Below are 22,933 nucleotides of genomic sequence, written 5' to 3' on the forward strand. Positions count from 1 at the left end.
GATGATTCAGCGTGAAATTAATTGTATACCAAGCACACGTGTATGAACTGCTTGAGACAAAGTTTCAAGTAAGAAATGTCAAAACATTACCTTGGGATCCAACAGTCTGCGTGGATGATTATGATTAAGATGATTAAGATGTCAAATAAACCAGTGAACCATTTGTCCATCTCATTTTGTCCAACTGCACAAATATGTTAAATTGCATCTTTCAGAGACTATTTAAAAATAATCAATTTATATCTCGACTATTTTTTGACTATTTTTAAAACAAATGATAAAAAATTTCAATTACAAAATTTTGTACATCTGTAAAAGTAATATCTAATGATATATAAAATATATGCATAGTTATGAAATAATTGCAAAAAATGACTCAAAAGTTTAATAATACTTCACATTGTAACAGTATGCAAATACATGTTTTTCTACAGCATAATTCCTGTATAAATTACGTAGGCTAGATGATATTCAGTAATCAGCAATCTAAAGAGTGACTGAAACATTTGAATCAAATCATAATGACAAATCATAAGGAGCAATACATAATTGATTAAATGCTTTGCAAAACAAAATAGACAATCACAGAAAAGTTGTATATACACAGTATATATATAAAGTGCCTTGTTCGGATTGTTAAAAAAGTGCATCTTTAAAGAGGATAAAATACATGAACAGTTTTGAACTGTGCATTTTTCAATGTGAATTAACCTTCATACTTATTATAAAGTAATACTTGACTCTTGTTCTTCACATTAACAGATATGAACTAATTTACCCACTACCACTCACAGGTTCATGTATACAGTCTAAATCTTACTAATTTCTTTCACTCCGTGACATTTTAAGGTGAGTGCATCTAACATTCACATTGTTTTACATATTTACATGATTAATGTACAGTCAAAAGAGGACAAGTTACTTTAGATAACCTGTGTGCCTCTTCTGTTCTTCATTAACACCTTGTTTTCCACCTGTATTTCTAATATCTTGATGGTGCAGAATTCACATGCGATTTTGTTTCATGTCCTCGTTATGTTAGACAGGGTTCAGAGTGCAGAGGCTGGGATCATATAAGCCGCCGAATAGTGAGTTTTACCTGCATGCAATTTCAGTAGCATTAATAATAGCTCTCTTAATGTAGTGATAAAAACATTATTTTACTGTGAATCGTCATCTTACCTCATCCTTGCTTAGTCTTCTTAAGTACATCTGTATCTCTTCTACTGTGTCTATAAGCAGGTCATTGAAGGCCAGGATCTGATCCCCCTTATGGAAGAGACACGAGTCCTGAATCATCCGACAGTCAGAGACACTGGAGAGGAAAAGGATGAACACACAACAATGAGAACACTTAATACAATGTAAGTTGTTAATTTCTACTCGTGTTAATGTTTTCAGAATAGGATACATATTAAACTGTAATTAATTATCAGTGAGAGTTATACCAGGGTTTGCCCTCTGCCTGAGTCAAGATCAGACTGTTTTTCAGATCATTTTGACTAACGCAGATCTCCTTCTCAACATGTGTGTGTGTTTCACTGCAGAATAGAAATATGCATTGATCAAATTCAAACAGATGCCATATTTTTCATGCTAAATATAGCTCTTTTATGCATAATGCACTAATAAGAAAGTTGACGTGATTCAGGTGGATTTAGCAAAAAAAATGCAGTGGTAGCTCTTTCAAAAGATGCATTCAAGTCCAAATTTACCATTTATTTTCATCGTCCTCATCCTGGTTGACTTCACCATTGCACACAGCCGACTCGTGACCATTAATGGAAATGCTGAAAAAGACAACCAAAAATATTGAACTTAGTGAACACATTACAATGTGTCAAACGGCAACAGACGCTGAGTTTATCTTATAAACTTAAAATTACATTTTCTGCATGCATGTAGTGTCCGCCTCCTGTTGATCAACTTCCAAAGCTCTTTGCCTAATCAGAAAAGACCACAGAAAAATAAATTAATTACAATTTTACATTCCACTAGGCCAGTTAAGGGGAAAAGTGCCCTCAAACACTTACAATGAAGCCATGCGCATGTATTCATTGCTGTCCTCTGCAGATTCATCCTGCATCTCATCCTTCTCATCTTTATGTTCAATAACTGGAATCTGACAGGCAGAGGTTTGAGTTAAATTTTTTCAATAGGAAGTTTAAGAGCAATTATGTGCATATTATATATTGAAGAAACTGTGTGTAACTGTGTAAAACCTTGAATGCTACTGGTACTGGAGGTTCGCTGAGTTTGCGAGGATAGTCATAATGGCTGTACGGTGACGGGTAAGTTAACATTAATTCAGGTGCTGACCGTCTGTCATCAGGCTGATCCTCAACCTTTGGTTCCGAACTCTTCACAGGTTCAGATGCTGATCTAAATCTGTTGTCCTATGGAAAAAGTAAAGCATGTGAGCATGCTTAAATGCTTGTATATAAGTTGTAGATAAATATAAATCGTCAAGATGTACATTTCTAAACAAAACAAAAAATAATAAATTATTTAAAGTAATAATAATATTAAAAATAAAGATTTTAGCATTTTTTTATCATTACATAATTTCCATATTTCCTTTTGTTATTAATTTTTCAGGAAATGGTCATGTTAAAAAATCAGTAGGCGTATCCAAACCTTTGACAGGTAGTTTATATATGCATACATGTGAAGAGAGAGATATTTTAATGTTTACCTGAAGGGTATTTCGTGATTTCTGGGTCTTCATTACCTTGACTAAAGCATTGAGCCAACCATCCACATCATCACTGAAAACACCAGAAAACATTTAACACTAGTGGAAAAACTGCATCAGGTGTTTTAAAATGAAAATTGTCAAATAAAAGATTTCTAGAATTATATTTCCAGTATATATAACTAACTATAGAAGCAAAATTAAGCTACTGCTTAAAGACTCAAAAAATGAAAATCAGTATTTAATTTTATGTTATTTACAGCTGAGTGTGATGAGATGAACTGCAAAAGTTAATTGTAAAATTTAATTATTTTATTATTCTTACCATGTCTTTTTTTAATTTCCCCCTTGATCTAATGTATCTCTTTATTTACTTCACATTTATTTTCTGTTTTGTCTTCTTTAATACCTCAATACTTGGTTGGGCCTCCTTTTGCATAAATTACTGCATCAGTTCATAACAATTCAAAGAACCAAAGACTTAAACTACTTCAGTCTGTGTGCATTGAATTTATTTAATACACGAATTTCACAATTTGAGTTGAATTACTGAAATAAATGAACTTTTCCACGACATTCTAATTTATTGAGATGCACCTGTAAATGCTTAGTCATGCCGATAAAGCTTTGTTGACTGACTCTGAAGGCTCAGTTTTAAATGTGTATATTCACTACTGTATAAGCTACACTACTAACATATACATGGCTTCAGAACTAATAGACATGGACTAAAATCCACAAAATGTTCATTTAGATTTCATCGAGGCTTTAAATATTGGTTTTTGTTTGTTTGTTTTTTGCCTGTATCATGCTTGCTTTCATGGTAGTGATAGCAATGAGAAATATGGTATAAATGATGGTGGCAAACCTGTTTTCTCCAATTAGGAAATAATCTCTAGAGTGTTTTGGTGTGTCGTCTTCCACCTTCAAGAACAGCACAGAGGACGGAGAACACTTGAAGTTTTTCTGGATCCAGTCCCACTTCTGATGTGCCTCAGGGCCAATACGCAGCAGGCTGATCCTTTAAAACAGAAAGACGTTCTCAATATAGTGTGAAAATACTTCATTTATTTATGACTTTGACAGTTTTTTCCTTACTTAGAAAGGTCTATCTCTTTTGTTTCGTTGTTTGCATGATATGTCAGCTGGTAGTCTTCCCCCATTTTGGAGAGCACAAAGAAACGACGCTTCCATGATATCTGTGACAAATATATAAAACTGCTAAGTTTCACAAACAGAGGAACTGTCTTTGACAAACTGCAGATATTTCAGTTTCAGGCTGAAATGCAATACAAGACGTACAATGCTTTTAGTTAGTGCTGGTTGAGCGGGGGATTTGAGCAGGTATCCAGTGTACAGTTCCTCCACTATCGCTGGTTCACTGTAAAATGTTGAAGTTGCTGCTGCAGAAACATAATTAAAAAAAATTAAACCTATTGATGCTGCTCAGTTTAATTAGAGTTTTTAAATTGTCTTCCTTGATTATCTCATTTTTCCCCAAGAGATTTTTTAAGACTTACTTGGTTTCTTTTTGTTGGACATCCTGATGTTGTTGCTTTAATTCTAAGATAGATGTGAAATGTTTTAAGTTAGTTTACTCTAAGCCACTGGAATATATCTGATAGACAGAAGTAAACTACAGTGATTTATATATATAAAAAAAAAATGCAATGTCAGCACAAGACCAATTAAAATGTAATGGACATTAACCCTCCACCATATTTCAAATATATGTTATATAATAACATTGCATGATGTCTTTATGAATGTTTTAAATGCAGATTTCTTCACATGCTACAAGGCTCACCAAGCAGAATCATCAATATTCTATAATATTATTGCTTTACCTTGTGTCACGGTAAAAATAATGTCCTCTGAAAAGTTATTCAGCTCTCACAAGGTGTATGTTTTGATGGCAATTTAGGAGGAAGCTAAAGGTCCTTTGTCTCTTTCAGAGTGTTATGCTGGTAAAAGGAGGAGTTTCTGGTTATATGTGAGCTCAGGTTTAGGATCCCTCCCCTTTGACTGCGTCTGTTTATGGCATTGTGGTAAAGTCGATACTACAAAAATAAATGTAGCTTCTGAAGCACATGCAGTAAGTGGTGACTGAAACATGTATATACACTCATAGTCTTATACACTGAACACATAATAATGCAAATAACATCAGAGACTACAGACTATGTTGGCATATTTTGCGCGCACGCACACACACACACACACACACACACACACACACACCTTTCATTTGCAAGTACATGGATTCAATCTACCTCTACTGGTCTTTGCACATGCATGTCTTCCTTGTTTACACTGAATCTGTGCACTTTGTACATGCAATACTTTTGTTTCTTGCATCTTTCTTAGTAATCTTGTAATTGTGTAATTGTTTAATTTATGTATTGTGTTTTATTCTTATGTCCTTAACGTATGTGAGAGGCAGCTGAGATGATTCACAGAGTAAGAATTTAATTGTATGGCGTAACACATTATGGTTGTGTGGACTGTTTCCTGTACATAATATACTCTTGAATCTTGAAATCTCCCCATTTATTGGATTATAGTTATTTATGCAGTTACTTACAAGCTCTTGATTCCCCTTAGGAATGCAAGAGGTGACTTAATAAGTTACCATGCCAAAAAATAATTATTTCTTTCCCTATGTGCTGCTGGGGATTGTTGGGGGAAATCCTGATTGATTTCAGTAAACAGTCTAATAATAATTGTCTTTACTTTTTCCTGGATTTTTTCCCCCAAGTGTAACATGCTCTTGGCAGGGTGAGGTGGGGTTGGGAGTGTTCAGATGGTTTTATCACTTATGTCATTTAACTTATGTTATTTAAATGAATGTATGTCAGTCTAAGTAAAAACAGTGTATGTAACTAAATAAAATATATAAATAAAATGCCATGATATTTGTAAGTATTTGAATGAACTTTAACTAATGATCTAATATGTGCAATAATATGATAATACTTTTAATGAAAGTAAAACATAAAAAGAAATCTAGATTTTTATTAGGAGTCCTGGTTAGGGTCCCTGAGCATGTGATATTGATCTTCCCTTCTAAATGGTGTCATTGAGTTGTGAACAGTGTGATAACGCACTCTCTGACAAAACCATTGATTAGTGACAGTGTATATAATGGGTGTGTGAGAATGTATTTCATTGTTGCACTTTCTTGTTCCTGGCCTAAAAATAAATAAAAACTTCCGACCTGGCACTAATTTATCTAATCTGTGCTTTGTACAGAATGCACAGATACAGATAAATTCTACAGATTTGAGAACAAATTATACATACATATTGGAAGCAAAGATTTTAATGAAAAGAAACCTTTATAATCAAAATGCTACATATCATATAAAATACACAAAGCAAAGTAATACTTAATTTGTTTGTGGAATAAGCAAAAATAAATAAAAACAGATATTTTAGGATATCAAGATATACAGGTGCATCTCAATAAATTAGAATGTCGTGGAAAAGTTCATTTATTTCAGTAATTCAACTCAAATTGTGAAACTCGTGTATTAAATAAATTCAGTGCACACAGACTGAAGTAGTTTAAGTCTTCGGTTCTTTTAATTGTGATGATTTTGGCTCACATTTAACAAAAACCCACCAATTCACTATCTCAACAAATTAGAATACTATGTCAGTGAGTTTTGGGACTCTTTGCTAGAGAACATACACTGGAAGTCAATAAAACTGATACCTGAAATATTTTATTAAAAGACAAAATGACATTGAATGAACATACAATATATTTTAATATTTGATTAAAACATACAATCTATTTTAATCAAATGTGCACATTAAAACAGATAATAAAGTTTATAAGAACATACATTTGTTTCAAATATAATTTTGAAATGTATATTAAGTACATATTTACATATGCCACACAATTTTCTGTATTCTGGTCCCTTTGAAAATGAGCTTTAATCAGTATATGTACTTTTTGTAAATGATGTAAATTTTGCTATCGATAAATTAATCCAACTTTTGCAGTTCATCTCATTATGACTTTCAACTGAGGTGTCCAATGTAGTGTTATTGTGAAAACATTCATCATTTTGCTTTGCTTTAGTGCAAGTCAGTGAAACAAACTGTGATTTAGCATATAAAGAATCCTGTTCAACTTTACATTTATTTGGAAATTAATTCAACATATTACCTGAGCTGTAAAAATAAAACAACAAAACAAATATACATTCAATTCAGTCTTGTTTCAAGGCTGTTGGTCTGTTGTGGCAGTTAGCGCTCAGCTGGAGTTGAGGATGAAGCCTGAGTTGATATTCATTCTGACAATTCATCTGTGTCGTCATCTTCATGACTTATTTCTGTTATTTCCATCTCCCATAATCAAAAAGAGAGTGAAAATATTAGTAAAGTATGTTTATGTTTTTAAGTGTAGACTTCCTCTTGTGTTGTTTGCATGTATCTACCTTACTCTTCAGTTTTATCGGAGAAACATAGATGGGCTCATGGGTCACAGATGATGGCAGCTCATGTGTAACATATTTTGTTTGATTCCACTCAGTTTTCTGTCATTGGCACAATATTGATAATGATATTATTTTCTTGTCTTATTATTGCACAGTTACAAATGAAGTCCAATAATAACAAAAGTATGTCAAAGGGATCAAACTGGTTTGGTTACAATAAGTCTTACAGTAAAGGGTTGAATGAACCCTATTACAATAACAACAAGCAATGTTTCTAAAACTAGCAAACCTGTTTTTTTTATCTCTTTCCGGACAATAGGCTGGAATTGTTTTTATTTTGTTTGATATAATCAGTAAAGGTTGCAAAAAGGTTAATGGAGCATTTATAAGAGCTGATTATTGTTTTAAATCACATTTAAATGGGACTAAACTGTGTCAATCTCTTTTGGTGATAAAAAAAATATTCTCAAAAATAGTTGGGAAACTTTGCATTGGCCAATAAATAAAGTACAAAAGGCGGGCATCATTAAAGATCATAAAACCTGTAATACCAGTAGGCAACACAAACCAGACCTATTTTTAGCAGCCGGTTCCATGTGCTAACATACCTTCTTATTGTCATTTTCTGATTGCGGAGGTTCATCGATGTGTCTCTTTGACCCAAATGTCTGTGTGACACATGTTTAATTCAGATGATTCAGCTTAAAGAAATTATTTGTATAAAATGCACATTTGTGCACAAAATGCATGAGACACATTTCCAAGTCAAAATGTCAAAACATTACCTTGGAATCCAACAGTCTGTGTGGACGATTGTTTAAGATGTCAAATAAAGCAGTGAACCATTTGTCCATCTCCCAACTGCACAAATATGTTACATTGCATCTTTCCGAGACTATTTAAATGTATACTTGAATCATATCTTGACTATTCAGCTATTTTAAAAACAAATGTTTTTTTTTTAAAAGTCTGTAATTAATTTTCTTATTTATATTTAGAATTTATGCATATTTCTAAAATATTTCCACTCAATTTATGCCATGAAAAATAAAAAATAAAAATAAATCATTGCCCTAAACCAGGCGAACACATGGACAAACCTGTTTTCTCCTATAAGGAAGTAGTCTCTTTCTGGTACTTTAATAAACATCACACATGACGAAGAACATCTGAAATTGTTTTGAATCCATTTCCACATAGCATGCATCTCGGGGTGCAAGAACATGTATGTGACCCTAAAGGACAGACAGAAAAACAGATGATTTCTAGTCTCACTGTGCAATATAGAAGGAAAGTTTGTCTAGACAAATTATGATGTTGAATAGATAAGATAGATTGTTGCTAAGGTACTGTGAGAGGTTGCTTGACAGTTGACAGATTTTTGGGGTTTAATGATATGATACAGGAAGTCAATAAGTGCAATTATTGGACATACCTAGACAAGTCAATGTCTCCCAGTGGTTTGTTCTTCTCTTCGTTTTTGTAGTACTTAAGTTGGCATATGTTGTCTCTGTACTTTAGAAGAACAAAAAACCTCCTTTTCCATGATTTCTGCAAAAAAGGAAAGGAAACAAATACATTAGCAAATTGAGTCTCACTGATGTACTGATATAATCACCCGTTCTTCTCGTCCAGAGAAACATACCTGGGACTTGAATTGACTCTCCGGGGGAGATTTGTAAAGATATCCCGAACACATTTGTTCCTCGGCTCCATGTATGTAAAATGTATAGTTATTATCTGCAGAGACAAAGAATCTATTCAAAATGAAACCACATGTTAAGTTTAAGAACATCATAAGATCACAGTGCTTTGAAGAACACACCTGCCATTTTTCAGTTGTGGCGAGTAATGGAATGCTGTCGGTGTGAGTCTGAGAACAGAATAAGCTGTTGTTACTTCAGCATATTCAGCGTAATGAATGATTTCAAGTGCCAAAGTCTTGAAACGCAAGGCGCTCTGGGTACACATAGTGTGATCTGTGTTTGAACATGATGTACACTTCTTTAAAATATCAGCAATCATCAGAAATATACTCGTCTGTTAGCTGAACAATAGACACTATTGTGTACTGTGCACAAGCAAGAAAAAAAACAATTCCTTACATTGACAACTGACCTAAATATAGTATTGTTTGAAATATTTATTCAAATGATATGTTAATAAATATATACTAAATGGTGACGTATCCTCTAATTTGCAATCACTGATGCTGCCGTACATAAATCAGACAATTCACAGTTTCTTAATTTTACCTTTCTGATGCAGCAATCAGAATTATACAAGTAATGTATGCTGTTTTAATTTAAAAAGTATAATTGTAATATTATTATTTGACTTAAAAAATATATGGTTTCTGTACCTTATATAGATGCTCCCTGTCTGTGAGAACACAAAATGTGGTTAAAATGTATGAGGAAGTTTACACCATAGGTGAAAAACCTTAGAAGTGATGTCACAAGGAAGGTGACCTTTTGAGGCATATTTGCTATGTACTCGAACAAGAAAAACTTGTCAAGAAGTAGGCCTACTTATTAAGTTTAAACCCACTTTGTGTACTCACTATTCCAATAATGTGAGACTATATTATCTCTGAAATATGTCATACATTATTCATGTTGTCAAAGATGATTATATTCTGACATTGAAGGTGAATTCATTTCTGCCACCACTGAACTGAACTCCTCCCATCTGCCATTGGTTATAAAAACAGAAAGCCCCGCCCTGAAATCAATCCATTGGTTGAGCCAAAGTTGATGTGTGGAGCTAATCGGGAATCTCAAACAGTTTTGATAGAGCTATAGAGTTTCACTTTTTGAGGAAATAAACATTAATGAATATTGAACTGGGATTAAAAAAAAAGTCTTGAAGATATTACACACTTTTCAAATTTCTCCTTATAAAAGTACAAGCAGTTGTGTTCTTTAACACTATTACACTGGACTGGATCAAATAAAAAAGTTAGCTGACATCCAAAGTGTGTATCACTTTTTTTTTATTTCCTCACAATTTACATTCATATGCATCTGTATATTGCGAGAAAAGCTGTATAGGAGCTGTTTACACAGAACGAGTTTTTGCCTTTGAAAATTCGAGACGCATAGCAGATGGAAAAATAAGCAATGCAACAGTCAGAGACGCTTGTCTAACATGTTCAAAACACAGCACAGCATTCGCATTTGCACTTTTCGCATTATTTGTGGAGTGTTCTCTACTTTCCGCAAGTTTTCATACATGATTGCGCACTCTTCAGAAACCTGTCAGAACACTGTTTACGTGTGTAAAGACAAATTGTAAAGTCATTGCAAAGTATCAGCTAAATGACAGCATGACATGCGTCTTATAATCAAGATGTCAGTCTATAATCAGTTTCACACATCTATGAACAGAAGTGTCAGTTTCATTTGCATTATTTATGCAAGGGTTAAAACCAGACAAAAGTTTATCTACATTCCAGAAGTCGGCTTCAAAGAAACTTGGCAGTAACCTTACACTTGCTTAGTGTAAAAACCCCTGCCCTAATGTTTAAAATGTACTGTATCAATTGTAGCGAATCAGCTCATGGGGAAATATGAATAATTAACCATAACTAGTTATAATTAACAAGACATCCCTGGCTTGTGTCAGTTCCCACGCACCCCTCACATCAAATGACTTGTGGCTGAATAATTGTTGCTCAGTGGCACTGTGACGGGAAGTTGCCCATGATGTGTCGGGAAAGTCGGGTAGGGCTGTAGAAAGACAGGAGGCAGGTGCAGGTGGTTTGGCACAGGCCTCAGTTCAGGCATTCCTACTCGTACCCCATTCATAGAATTTGTACCAGTCATTACAAGGGCTAACAGGGTCATGGCTAAAGCCTATAATTGGTGCTACTTGCTCCATAAGTGTTTCAGAACTATTTGGAATTCGTCCCAGCACATGCAAACTAACTGTAGATGAAGACACTGTCAAATCTTGATTTAAACATCCAAGTATTAGGTGTTGCGACACATGCAAAGCTTTTATAAGTCTTCCATGTGAGAGGGTGATATAAATAGAAGCTTTCTTTGGCTCCAAGTGCTGCTTCCTTTCTCTTTTTGGGCACAATGTACTCAGACTACAGCAGGCCCAGTACAGCTCCTTCAGTCCTTCAGACAGATTTACGGACCCTAGTCAAACAACTCGAATACTTCCCAGGGCACAGGAACAACAGATGAACCGTCACCCCTCTCCCACCCGTGGCATCTTAACCATATAGTATAAAGCTCAAAGTTTGGGACTTAGGCTAGTCATTTGTCAGTGGAGAATATGTCTGGAAAGACAAGACAAGAAAAGAAAACCAAACCAATCAAAAGTGGTACTAGTATAGAGTTGAGCGGAGTCAATGATGATGGTGTCCTTTAGTAGCACATTTTCAGATAGTAATGCTTGAAGGTTTGAACCGTTTTGTGTTCACCAAGTTGCTATTTTTTTTCCCAAAGCAATGAATACTTCTATTCGGGAAGTATGCATTAAATTGATCAAAATTGGCAGTGAACACTTTTACATTGTTACAAAAGATTTCTATTTCAACCAAATGCGGTTCATTTGAACTTTCTATTCATAAAAGAATTTAAAAAAATTATTTTGGTTTCCACAAAAATATCAAGCAGCACAACCATTTTCAACATTGACAATATTAAGAAATATTTATTCAGCAAATTAGCATATTTTTTTTCTGAAGGTTCACTGAAGGTGACACTAAAGACCTTTTTGCTGCCTTTACAGGAATAAATTACATTCCAAAACATATCACAATAGAAAACAGTTATTTTAAACTGTAATATTTCAAAATATTACTGTTTTACTGTATTTTTGATCAAATAAATGCAGCCCTGGTGAGCATAGAGAGACCCCAGACTTTTGGATGTTTGTATACTGTATATATTTTCGTATGTAAAACCCATTTATATGGTTTAATTAAATATTAAGTATATTGAATAGATAATTAAATAATTTGCTTTTGAATTGTCATTGTATTGAAGTCATGAAATGAATTTTTCCCACAAAACTATGTATATTTTTTCATACTGTTAAAAAGAAGAAAGCAGAATAAAAACATAGTTTTTATAAAAATTTAATATATTTAATTATTATCTTAAGCACAATATCAATATCAGCCCTGAAAATCATTTTGTAAAATCTTTATTAGGAAAATTCCTTACATAAATTAAGGCAGCTGTACAATTTTATGAAATTGTATTTGCAGTGTGGAAATGTTCTATAAAGAGCTCACTTTTTTCAACCATGATTTCTTTATCTCTTTTACTTACAGATGTCAGAGATGGAGGAAAGGTAAGTAGTGTTGCAGTTTTGGGAATTTGGTTTCTGGTCCATGACAAAAATGTATGGTATGGACAGAAATTTAAAGTATGTAACACTCCAAAATTTCTGGAACATTTTACCCTGCATTGCTTCTTTTTTTTTTCATTTAAGTGGTGTACCTGTTTTGACAAATGCATGTTTTCATTTGTGAGAGGGGAAAATAGTTCAGTAAACTCCGCCAAGCATTTAATCAAGCATGCGATCTGAAGTTTATGCACAACAGTCCTTCCTGCTTGTGCAACATTAGCATTTATCTTCACATATTCTTCCTTGTTTCTAGGATAATGGAGACTCTGAAAAAGACAGATCCAGAGTTAATACAGAAGGATGAGTTTAAGAATGAACAGCTGCTTGGCTTAACCATCAACCTGCTGCTGTTCATACACTCTCAGGTTCCTGTCACCAAGAAACTCTTTCAAAGCTGTGAGGATCTTCATGTTTACATGAAAATTACTCTAGCACTTTTAGTATGTATGGCTAAAGCAAGTTCAATGTTTCCTAACAGATGCTAAACCAGTATTTTTCTCATATCTCTCACAAGAAATTTGTTTCTAAACATAGTTTCTAATTTCACAATGGCTTTGGTACTTTCCATTTTTCAGACGACCAAGAAGTTGTTGAAGTATTATTTCCCCTGAGGGCGTCACTTACACCGATACCTGGCAGGACGTTTCTGAAAATCCCTCGATTTGACACCACCCTGAATGTTTCACAGATGTTTGCAACTACTGGGAGGTACAGGTAGCTGGTAAGACATACTGGGAACTAGGGCTCACATACCCCAGGAAGTGCCGAGAGGAGGACTGCTGCTTGGGCCGGTGCCCAACATCCTGGTGCATTGAGTATTTCAATGGCGACTACACGGCCTGGCACAATGGTGTTCCCCAAAAGCTCACCCATGTAAGTGGGAGAACTTTTGAGCGCATTGGCATCTTCTCCAGCTCAGAGGGAGGTTTGTTTTGTTTTGTGGGGGCCAACAACATGACGCACCTGTACAGTTTTTGTGCAGGAACCTTTACAGACTCACTCTACCAGACTGTCTGTGCTGGTCATGACAACCAGGAGACCAACAGGAGACCACTGCTGATTTGTGATGCCTCGAAATTCATTTATTCAGTAAGGACTCTTTCATTTGATCAAAAGTGCATTCATTTGATCAAAACTGACAGTAAATATATTCATAATGTTACACAAGATTACCATTTCAAAAGTCACGAATAAAATATATCAGCAGCTCAACTTTTTTCAACATTGATGATAATAATAAAAATGATTTCTTGAGCACCAAATCAGCATATTAGAATGATTTCTGAAGAATGGCTCCTGAAATTACAGCTTTTCCATAACAGGAATAAATTACACTTTAATATACATTTAAATATGAAAGTTATTTAAAATTGTATTTTTCAAAAATATAAAAAAATATGAACAACTCCAAACTTCTGAACAGTAGTGTATAACTACTTTGAAGTATTAATAAAAAAACAGAAGACAGATTTCAATAAAGTTTTTAATACAATAAAATAAGGCTAACAAAGGCATTCATTTGAATTAAAGTAATTCAAACAAAAACCAGCCCCACTTTATACACTAAAGTTGACACAATGTAAACACATTTTTCAGGACATTTGTGCAAAAAATATATGATTTATTTATTAGTTATTAATCCTATTATCACCATAAAGCATTTAAATAGAAAATCAATGTACTATCAAATTAAAAATTGTTTTCCATTTCAAAACAAGTGGAGCGGTAGCACTTCCTACAGTATAGTTGGAGCACTTCACTAATAATCCATGCATAAAGAAAAGAGGGCCTTTCATTTGTGGCGGTCTGATGGTGCACAGGCTGGCAGATTCAGTGTGTGATCCGGATGAACAATGAGGATGAAAAATACAGAAAGAACCGGAAGGAAAGGAAAAACTGTTGGACAAAACCGAAGACAAGCTCTGAACACATCAGAACCTTCCATCAAGGTTGAAACAGCACATTTGTTCAGATGGGTGATAAATGGTTAAAACAGTCACCAGTAAAACAATAGCTGCCTCTGTAGATTATAGACGGATTCAGTACAAAACATCAGTAAATACTGCATGAAGACTTTAAAGCTACAGTTTGTTCAAAATACACGGGATGAATGCTGATCTGATTTCAGTTTTTTAATTAATGCAAACTAACCAACGAAGGATGAATGGAAAGCTTTTAAAACAGGTGTGCAGGTGTCAGCATTACTTCACTATTTGCCACTCTATTGCCATTCATGCCCTTTCTTTGACCTCCTCTGAAGAGCATTCTGGAATAACCAAACCAAACTAAAATGTTACAAATGGCCATTTATATGCTTAGAATTTATGCTCGAGTTGTTTGTAATATAAAAACAGAAGAACAGCAAAGATTTTGTGTGGTATTTGATGTCAAGCGCAATTTTTTTTTTACAAATATTTTTTATTAAGATCAATAAAGGGTTTCATCTAGTAAAGTAAAAGTGGCAGAAAACTTTCAAAGTTGGCAAAGCAACATGACTATTTGACACTGCCAGTGGACAAAGATCAAATAATATGTGACATCACTATTCCCTGGAATACTCTGAGAAAGTTGAAGTAGAACATTCTCTGAGAAGGTAGTGAACTCGAACAGGAAGTAGCACAAAGGAAGACCTTTTCAGTGTTCGTATATGTAATGTAAATGTAAAAAGTTGCTTTCACACACAAACTTCCAGCTGGGATCATCCCTGAATGTTGTGACCGCTTGGTCGAGTGAAGTCAGTCGTTCAGTCAGTCAGTGGTCAGTCTTTGTGCACCTGATGTGTCTTTCCTGCCTGCCATCCTGAAATGTGCACTGCTTAAAAATGCTGCTTACATTTATGTAAAAATATTTTGCTCAAGTATTAGACTGAGGTTTCCATCCTTGACAAAAAAGGTTTAACAATTTGGTTAATATTTACTGTTAAAAGATAAGAAAAGTGTGCTACTATAACGTTCTTGGCAAGAAAATGTGCGCGCTGAGAAAAGGCAGACGGAGCACAGCATGTAAGGATGGTCTACTCAGATCAGTTGAAGTAGAGCTCTTTAGTCAACATGGACACCACACAAGGTATCTGTTTCTTCTCGCTAAAACGGGGGTCCTCTGACCAGGACTCGAAGTTGGTGGCCACCATGTAGTTGACCCGTGTGAGGATCTGCATGATCTCAAGTTGTTTACCAAACTCATCAAGAACATTACAGAGGGCCTGGACAAACCAGGAGCCTCGGCCCGGGTTCCTCCAGGAGTAGTAACCTGTGAGAACAAATGTGTAAGAATGTTACAATACTGTGTGTCACATGTCACACTCAGGGCTGCATATCTACAGTGGGGAAAAAAAGTATTTAGTCAGCCACCAATTGTGCAAGTTCTCCCACTTAAAAAGATGAGAGAGGCCTGTAATTTTCATCATAGGTATACCTCAACTATGAGAGACAAAATTAGAAAAAAAATCCAGAAAATCACACTGTAGGATTTTTAAAGAATTTATTTGCAAATTATGGTGGAAAATAAGTATTTGGTCAATAACAAAATTTCATCTCAATACTTTGTTATATACCCTTTGTTTTCCAATTCACAACCTCTTGATTTGATTGAAATTAATTCAGTTCTGATTCATCTGGGTATTTCATTTATAATGTCCATTTTGCTTGCATATGAAACACATTCTCTTTCAGTTAAACACAGGAAACCTATTACCTTGGTATTGTACATTACAAAAATATTAACTGAAAAAGTAACAATAGGGCCCAAACTATGCCGTTCAATTGCTAATTAACAGATACAATAATCAATACAACCAAAAACTGTTCAGAGGATACCAACTGAAAAAAAACAGTTGTGAAACTGTTATTATAGCATTGTGTATAAATATTATTAAGAAGTGGCACAAGGAAAGATGTGCTATTTGTGCTGCTTAATATTTTTGTGGATACTGTGAGGATTGTTTGATGGAGAGAATTGTTTTAAAAGAACAGCATTTATTTGAAATAGAAATTGTGAGACACAAATTTGAAATTACACGAAAAAAGTATGAATTGTGAGATAAAATGTTGCAGTTACCTTTTTAATGTTTTATTCCATGGCGGAAACCAACTAATTCAGAACTGTAAGACAAACTCTCAGAGAAAAAAAAGAAAGAAAAAAAACTCTTGCGGAAATAAGCTTCCATACTCTACTGTTCTTATTGAATAGATGTATTAATTTCTTTAAAAAACAAAAGCTTACTGACCCTAAACGTGTGAACAGTAATGTATAAGTAATACATATATATTATGTTATAAATATATATATAAAAAATTGATTCACTAAAAAAAAAAGAACTTGAGTCATTTGTTCATTAATTGGACTGTACAAGGAAGGCTGTATGTTTATTGCATGCAGCTCTGGAGGACAAGTCAAGAGAAAGGTATATTTTCCATGGGACTCTTTGAGACAAAATTTCCTGCATTCTACTTTCTGTAAATAAGAGTAAAAAAATACCTGGCACAGTTGAATAAGCAAACAGGAAGTCTGCCTCTACCGGAATCGTGTGTCTTGGATTGGCATCTGTCTCTATCGTGTCATTGGGCGGTCCTGAGTCTGTTTGCACACCATCATCAAACTCTGAACCCCGACAAGCCTGCCAGTAAAAACACACAACCATGTCAATATCCGCCTAAAGTGCACTTCAATAAAAGTAGGTTAACTCCAGGAATGGTGCGACTGAAATAGCATTAAAACAACAGACACCGTTGTGTGTAGGTGCTCCATTTTCTCCTCCTTCACTTCTTCCTCATCCTCCTCTCTCCTCCCCAAATCCTCCTGTGGCCCTGCTCCTCTTACCTGGATAAAAAAGAGCTTGGGCTTGCCCACGAGGCTCTTGCACATGTCTCCTTTGAAGAGCGAGGTCATGCTCTTGATGGGCATGGCTCCGTCCGTGCCGTAAATCATGCCCTCCTCACCGTGGCTCAGCAAGATACAGGCGAAGCAGGAGCTGTCACTGTGGTCCACTTCTGAGACTGAAACACATACAGACAAAATATGTGAGAGAAGAAAATGAAAACTTTTTTCACACTTCCAGTTTTGGTTATCTTAGTGTGGAGAAAGTGGGTTTGCAAACTCTTTACACTTTAATAATAATAATAATAATAATTCCTTACATTTATACAGTGCTTTTCTGGGCACTCAAAGTACTTTACATAGAATGGAGGAATCTCCTCAACCACCACCAGTGTGCAGCATCCACCTGGATGATGCGACGGCAGCCATATTGCGCCTGAACGCCCACCACACACCAGTTTATTGGTGGAGAGGAGACATACAAATAACATACAAGTTATTTGGGCCACTAAACAGTAGAGGGCAGCAGAGAGGCTTACAGTCAAAACTAGTGAAATATAAATTTGACAATTGACAAAATGAATTAAGTCAGCACACGTGAAAAAATTAATTACAAAACTCTGCCACAAGATATTTCTTGTTCTAAGATGAACTACTCAACATTCAAGACCAAAAAAATAAGATAAGGTTTCTAAGATAGGCCCTTTTCACATGACGTCACGCAACTTCCGTTCTGACGCGAAGCAGGGTTCCCTCTCATAGGCTCACTTCGATGCTGCGATGACGTCATCGCTTTAGGAACACCCTCGGTGTGACGAATGTCTGAAGCCCTTATACCATCACGCAAATTCATTGGCCAAATAGCGCATAGCACCGCCCCCAACGTGCACGTAGGTGAGCTATATCAGCTCGCTATTTCATCAGATTTCATTTCCTTCAGGAAGCGAATCATCTGTCGCCCGTAGGAAAGCATTCTTTTTGTCGTGTTCTTAGCTAATTCCTTCAAAAGAGCAGTTTACTCCTCTTCAGCGGACATGATGAGCTACTGGAGATGCATCGAGCCGTGTGACAGGTTTATCGCAGGAGGAGACACTCATGACAGGTGCGTGCAATGTTTTGGCCTACAACACGCTCAAGCAGCACTTAGCGGCCTTTCTGATTGTCGACACTATGATAGCCTGCGTCTAAAAGCATTGCGCTCGACGTTCCCCCGCTATCCCGTTTCTGCGGTTGCCGAGGCGCTGCACGAGACGGTCACTTGGGGTGACGCATGCGAGCTGAGGCTCTTAGAGGGTGAGTCAACGGAGTTTTCTCCTTTTCTCTCGCTCTCTCCAGGCCATGTGCAAGCGATTGAAGAGCGCTACGGGGATCCCGTGGTCTTTGTCAATGATAATTTGCAGCCTACCCCGGAAGCTCATGATGCGATGTCTTTTGGTTGTATGCCGTATGAGGAAGACGTGCTGTCCACAGCGGCCTCCGATTCTGAGGATTTATTGGGTGAAGTGTGCAGTTCTCTCCCTCCGATTAGACAGGAGAAACGCACCTCCCCATCTTACAGCGAACTGTTAGACGTTGTAACGCGCGCTGTGGATAAGCTGGGGTTAGAATGGGATAGCGAGCCGGCAACAAAATCAGGCCCAGTCGAAACTGGACGACCGATTTTTGTCTAGCCGCACTCCGTCTCAGCCCCGTAGGTCTCTTCCTTTCTTCCAAGACCTCCACCCCAAGGTTTCGAGGTCATGGAAACAACCTTTTTCTGCGCGTATTAATAATCCCGCTGCCGCTGATTTCGCCACGGTTTCTAAGATGGCGGATCACGGCTATGCGGCGATGCCGTCCGTAGAAGAGACTCTCGCGGCACATCTCGTGCCGAATTCTGCTCCGTCTTGGAAGTCACGCCCTCTATTGCCATCCAAGCCGTGTAGGATCATGTTCGCTTTAATCAGAAAATCTTAAATGGCCGCTGGGTAGGCCGCGGCTACACTCCATTCTATGGGTGTACTCCAGGCTTATCAAGCAGATGTGCTTAAGGAGCTGGACGAGGGAGAGGGCCTGACCCCAGAGGCTGTTAAAGAGCTCAGGCGAGCTACTGACTTGGAGCTTAGGGCTACCAAGCACACGGTTTTGGCAGTGGGCAGATCCATGGCAGGTTTAGTGTTAGTTGAGCGCCACCTTTGGCTTACTCTCACTGACATTAAGGAAAAGGACAGGACTTTTCTTTTGGATGCCCCCATTTCTAGTGACGGTCTGTTCGGGGATTCGGTCACGACTGTCGTGGAGAAGTTTCGAGCAGCGAAGCAGCAGTCCGCCACGTTTCGTCAGCTCATCTCGCGCAGGGCTAGGGAAGTAGAGCGTCAGCCACCTGCGGCTCGTTCACGCTCGTCCTCTTTGCAGCACCCTCGCAAGGTCCAGCGGCAGGAGCCGTCGCCTAAGTTACCCCCTCGTAAGGACTGGGGTCCTAGGTCTCGCCCACCTGCTCACCCACGGCAACACAAGCGGATAGACCTGAGTTCGATGGCCAAGGCCTCTCGGCCTCAGGCTCCTAATAGTAGTTCCTGATTCCTCTGCTCGTCTTCGGGAGGCCAGGCCCTCCTTTAGAGAGTGTGGACAAACCGCACAAGCGTATTTGCCTCTCTCGTTGTGGCCTCCTGACTCAGATCTTGACGGTCCCGCCGCATACTACTCCTCGGGCAGTTTTAGGTTGAGTCCTTATAACGAGCACCCCCTCAAATACTCTGCGCGTTCCAGCCTTCAGAGTTTGAGAGAAACCCCAAGGGTCATGTGAACACGGCCCGTTTATGACGGCCTTCAAAGCTCCCACTTTTGGGGTGGTGGGCAGGCCCGACAGGACAATCGGACATCTTCCTGTTATAGATTTTCCTGTCACTCAGCTGCTCCGGGACCCTATACAGGAAAATCAGGCGAACGTTCCAACCGTAGAACGACTAAAGCCCCTGGCAGACTATTGGGCCACGTGGAGACGCCTGCCCGACGTCTCACAATGGGTACTATGCACCGTTTGACACGGTTACACAATCCAATTTCGGAAAGGGCCACCTCCTTTCAGCGGGGTTCTTCCTACAACGATACGTCCAGGGGAGGCCTCGATTTTAAGTCAGGAGATCGTGTCACTCCTAGAGAAAGGGGCTATAGAGGAGATACTCCCCACTCAGATGGAGTCAGGCTTCTACGGCCGGTATTTTGTTGTGCCCAAAAAAGATGGTGGTTTACGTCAGATTTTGGACTTGCGTTGTCTAAATCTTGTGCTCAGAGTGAGCAAGTTCAAGATGCTAAAAGTAAAGTCCATTCTGTCTCAGATCCAATCCAAAGATTGGTTTGTAACCATCAATCTAAAGACCATCAATCAGATCGTCAAGAGACACAGGAAGTTCCTCAGGTTTGCTTTCGAGGGTAAAGCTTACCAATATTGTGTTCTTCCGTTTGGACTAGCTTTGGCTCCTCGAACGTTTACAAAATGCAAGCCCCGTTGCGGCTCCAGGGCGTCAGAATTCTGAACTACCTGGATGATTGGCTAATATTAGCTCAATCTCAGGATCAGGCATGGACACATAGATATCTGGTACTCGATCACCTGAGGAGCATAGGGTTACGACGAACCTACAAAAGAGTGTCCTGCTGCCGTGTCAGCAAACGACCTGTTTGGGGGTGGACTTGGACTCTTGCATGATGCGGGCACGACTGTCTCCTGCACGTGTACAGTCAATACAGACCTGTCTAGGTCAGTTCAAGACAGGGCGCCTAGTACACATAGGCTTGTGTCTCAGACTGTTGGGTCTGATGGCGGTCCGTGGATGAGACCCCAGTCCCTTCAAGAAAGAGTCCAGATGGGGACGTTGTGTCGCCGCAAGACGATCACTACGGACGCGTCCCTTACGGGCTGGGGAGCGGTCTCTGTCTAGGTCAGTTCAAGACAGGGCGCCTAGTACACATAGGCTTGTGTCTCAGACTGTTGGGTCTGATGGCGGCCCGTGGATGAGACCCCAGTCCCTTCAAGAAAGAGTCCAGATGGGGACGTTGTGTCGCCGCAAGACGATCACTACGGACGCGTCCCTTACGGGCTGGGGAGCGGTCCATCCAGGTGGTGGATCTCATATGGCAGAGGTTCAGCCGAGCGAAAGTTTTTTTGGTAACGGAGTAATTTAACGCTTTATAATTTTCAAAATAGTAATTAGAGTATAGTTACAAGTCTCAATACATTACTGCTGCGTTACATTGCTGACAGAATGCAGTGTTTTATAATCTAGAGATTGTAAAAAGGATGTTGCACATGCACTGTCGAGTCAAGTGCCAGTGGATTAGAGACCTGCTCCCGCGAGACCCGACGCAACAGAGTGCGGCGTGGGACAAGATGTGCGAGTGCTGGTGCGGGCTGGTAGACACTCGTGTGTGTGTGGGATGCGGGAGAATAAAATGATTCAATAAAATATCTAAACAAATAAATTGTTATTCATCTATTGCACAAAATTGTGGGGAAGTCGTGGCCTAATGGTTAGAGAATCGGACTCGTAACCCAAAGGTTGCGGGTTCGAGTCTCGTACCGGCAGGGATTGTAGGTGGGGGGAGCGTATTTACATGTATTTATTGTGTTATAACAGAGATTTGTGAGATTGCGATGAACTGAGATGTCTTAGAGATTATAAATGCAGCGCTCTTTGCTGGCATTCTGCCATGCCAAACCATGCACGCAGCAGCCGCTTGCTTTAGTTAAAAATAACAGTGTTGTGTAAATGTTGATGCTTTAATAATAAATATATATCGGAAGCGTGTATGCTGGGATTTCATCAATTTCATGGAGAAAAAAGTAACGTAACTAGTAATGTAACTAATTACTAATTACTTTTGAAATGAAGTAATCAGAACAATAACGTGATTACTTTTAAAAGGAGTAATCAGTAATCAGTAATTTGATTACATTTTCAGAGTAACTTGCCCAACACTGGTCAGCACACGTGAAAAAAATAATTACAAAACTCTGCCACAAGATATTTCTTGTTCTAAGATGAACTACTCAACATTCAACATTCAAAAAACATTTGAATTAAAGAATGGTATATTACAACAAGCTAAGTGGGGGGAAAAATCCAAGAAAGCGACAGAAAGTTTGATTATAGATACATTCATATATTTATAAATATATATTTCTATAAATACATTTATATTGAATATTTAATTCAATGAATAAGCATAGCTAAAAAAGCATACCTTAAAAAAATCCACTGGTACCATACCATTACAATTATTATATTAGCCAATATTTGTGTATTTGCATGCTAATAATGTATGCTTGTGAAGTAATTAGCTGAGCAACACACTTAACGGCAGTCTTATACAAGTCGAGTCTAGACAGCAAAATGCTTTTTGGGTTGTTGCCTATCCAATCCAAAACGGTCACTTGTGAGGTTTCATGATGGCTATATTGCGTTAAAAAGCAGATGCCTAGTCAGTGCACAGCTAGGCAGTTCACTCGTTTTTGGAACAGAACAACAATCAAAACAACATATGTTATGATGATCTTCCAGCAATCAGGCAGCTCAACCACATTCCACAAAAGTTCCATGACACAGGTTTTGATTTTTTTTTT

The 22,933-nt window shown here is 37.6% G+C and overlaps 3 protein-coding genes and 1 pseudogene across 3 annotated transcripts in view; 1 reads left to right on the forward strand and 3 right to left on the reverse strand.

Annotated features, from left to right (window-relative positions):
• LOC107581627 (zinc-binding protein A33-like) lies at positions 1-14,791 on the forward strand (annotated as a pseudogene).
• Positions 937-4,634, reverse strand: LOC107581554 (pleckstrin homology domain-containing family S member 1-like). The gene is made up of 13 exons (XM_016267153.1): positions 4,543-4,634; positions 4,216-4,258; positions 3,998-4,098; positions 3,794-3,894; positions 3,564-3,716; positions 2,696-2,768; positions 2,223-2,396; positions 2,034-2,122; positions 1,887-1,943; positions 1,716-1,790; positions 1,449-1,541; positions 1,183-1,315; positions 937-1,099 (listed from the first exon to the last, which is right to left on the reverse strand). The coding sequence occupies exons 2-13, from the start codon at positions 4,235-4,237 to the stop codon at positions 1,070-1,072; spliced, it is 1,101 nt and encodes a 366-aa protein (XP_016122639.1). The 5' UTR covers positions 4,238-4,258; positions 4,543-4,634; the 3' UTR covers positions 937-1,069.
• plekhs1.4 (pleckstrin homology domain containing S1, tandem duplicate 4) lies at positions 6,957-9,007 on the reverse strand. The gene is made up of 8 exons (XM_016267157.1): positions 8,972-9,007; positions 8,792-8,886; positions 8,582-8,697; positions 8,247-8,381; positions 7,932-8,007; positions 7,755-7,814; positions 7,147-7,245; positions 6,957-7,054 (listed from the first exon to the last, which is right to left on the reverse strand). Exons 1-8 carry the CDS (start codon positions 8,976-8,978, stop codon positions 6,998-7,000), a joined length of 645 nt encoding a protein of 214 aa, XP_016122643.1. The 5' UTR covers positions 8,979-9,007; the 3' UTR covers positions 6,957-6,997.
• The window catches only part of LOC107581558 (caspase-7-like), a 13,954-nt gene continuing 5,197 nt past the window's right edge, over positions 14,177-22,933 (reverse strand). The window contains exons 5-7 of the mRNA XM_016267160.1: positions 17,335-17,510; positions 16,993-17,131; positions 14,177-15,765 (exon numbers count right to left, since the gene is read on the reverse strand). Of these exons, the coding sequence (XP_016122646.1) occupies positions 15,539-15,765; positions 16,993-17,131; positions 17,335-17,510 (542 nt within the window). The 3' untranslated portion in view covers positions 14,177-15,538. The remainder of the gene's footprint in view (positions 15,766-16,992; positions 17,132-17,334; positions 17,511-22,933) is intronic.

This window comes from Sinocyclocheilus grahami, unplaced genomic scaffold, assembly GCF_001515645.1.
Source record: "Sinocyclocheilus grahami isolate Dianchi unplaced genomic scaffold, SAMN03320097.WGS_v1.1 scaffold36.1, whole genome shotgun sequence".
NCBI classification, from domain to species: Eukaryota; Metazoa; Chordata; class Actinopteri; order Cypriniformes; family Cyprinidae; genus Sinocyclocheilus; species Sinocyclocheilus grahami.

What these genes read in the sequence shown, in the direction of transcription:
- LOC107581554 (XM_016267153.1), bottom strand. Translation starts at nt 4,237, where the DNA reads ATGTCCAACAAAAAGAAACCAA. An exon ending in TTCCTAATTGGAGAAAACAG is followed by an intron (nt 2,769 to 3,563) that starts GTTTGCCACCAT and finishes TGGTGTTTTCAG; the next exon opens with TGATGATGTGGATGGTTGGC. An exon ending in GAAGACTAAGCAAGGATGAG is followed by an intron (nt 1,100 to 1,182) that starts GTAAGATGACGA and finishes AATTGCATGCAG; the next exon opens with GTAAAACTCACTATTCGGCG.
- plekhs1.4 (XM_016267157.1), bottom strand. An exon ending in ACAGACTGTTGGATTCCAAG is followed by an intron (nt 7,815 to 7,931) that starts GTAATGTTTTGA and finishes TGTGTCACACAG; the next exon opens with ACATTTGGGTCAAAGAGACA. An exon ending in CAGAAAATGACAATAAGAAG is followed by an intron (nt 7,246 to 7,754) that starts GTATGTTAGCAC and finishes TGCCAATGACAG; the next exon opens with AAAACTGAGTGGAATCAAAC.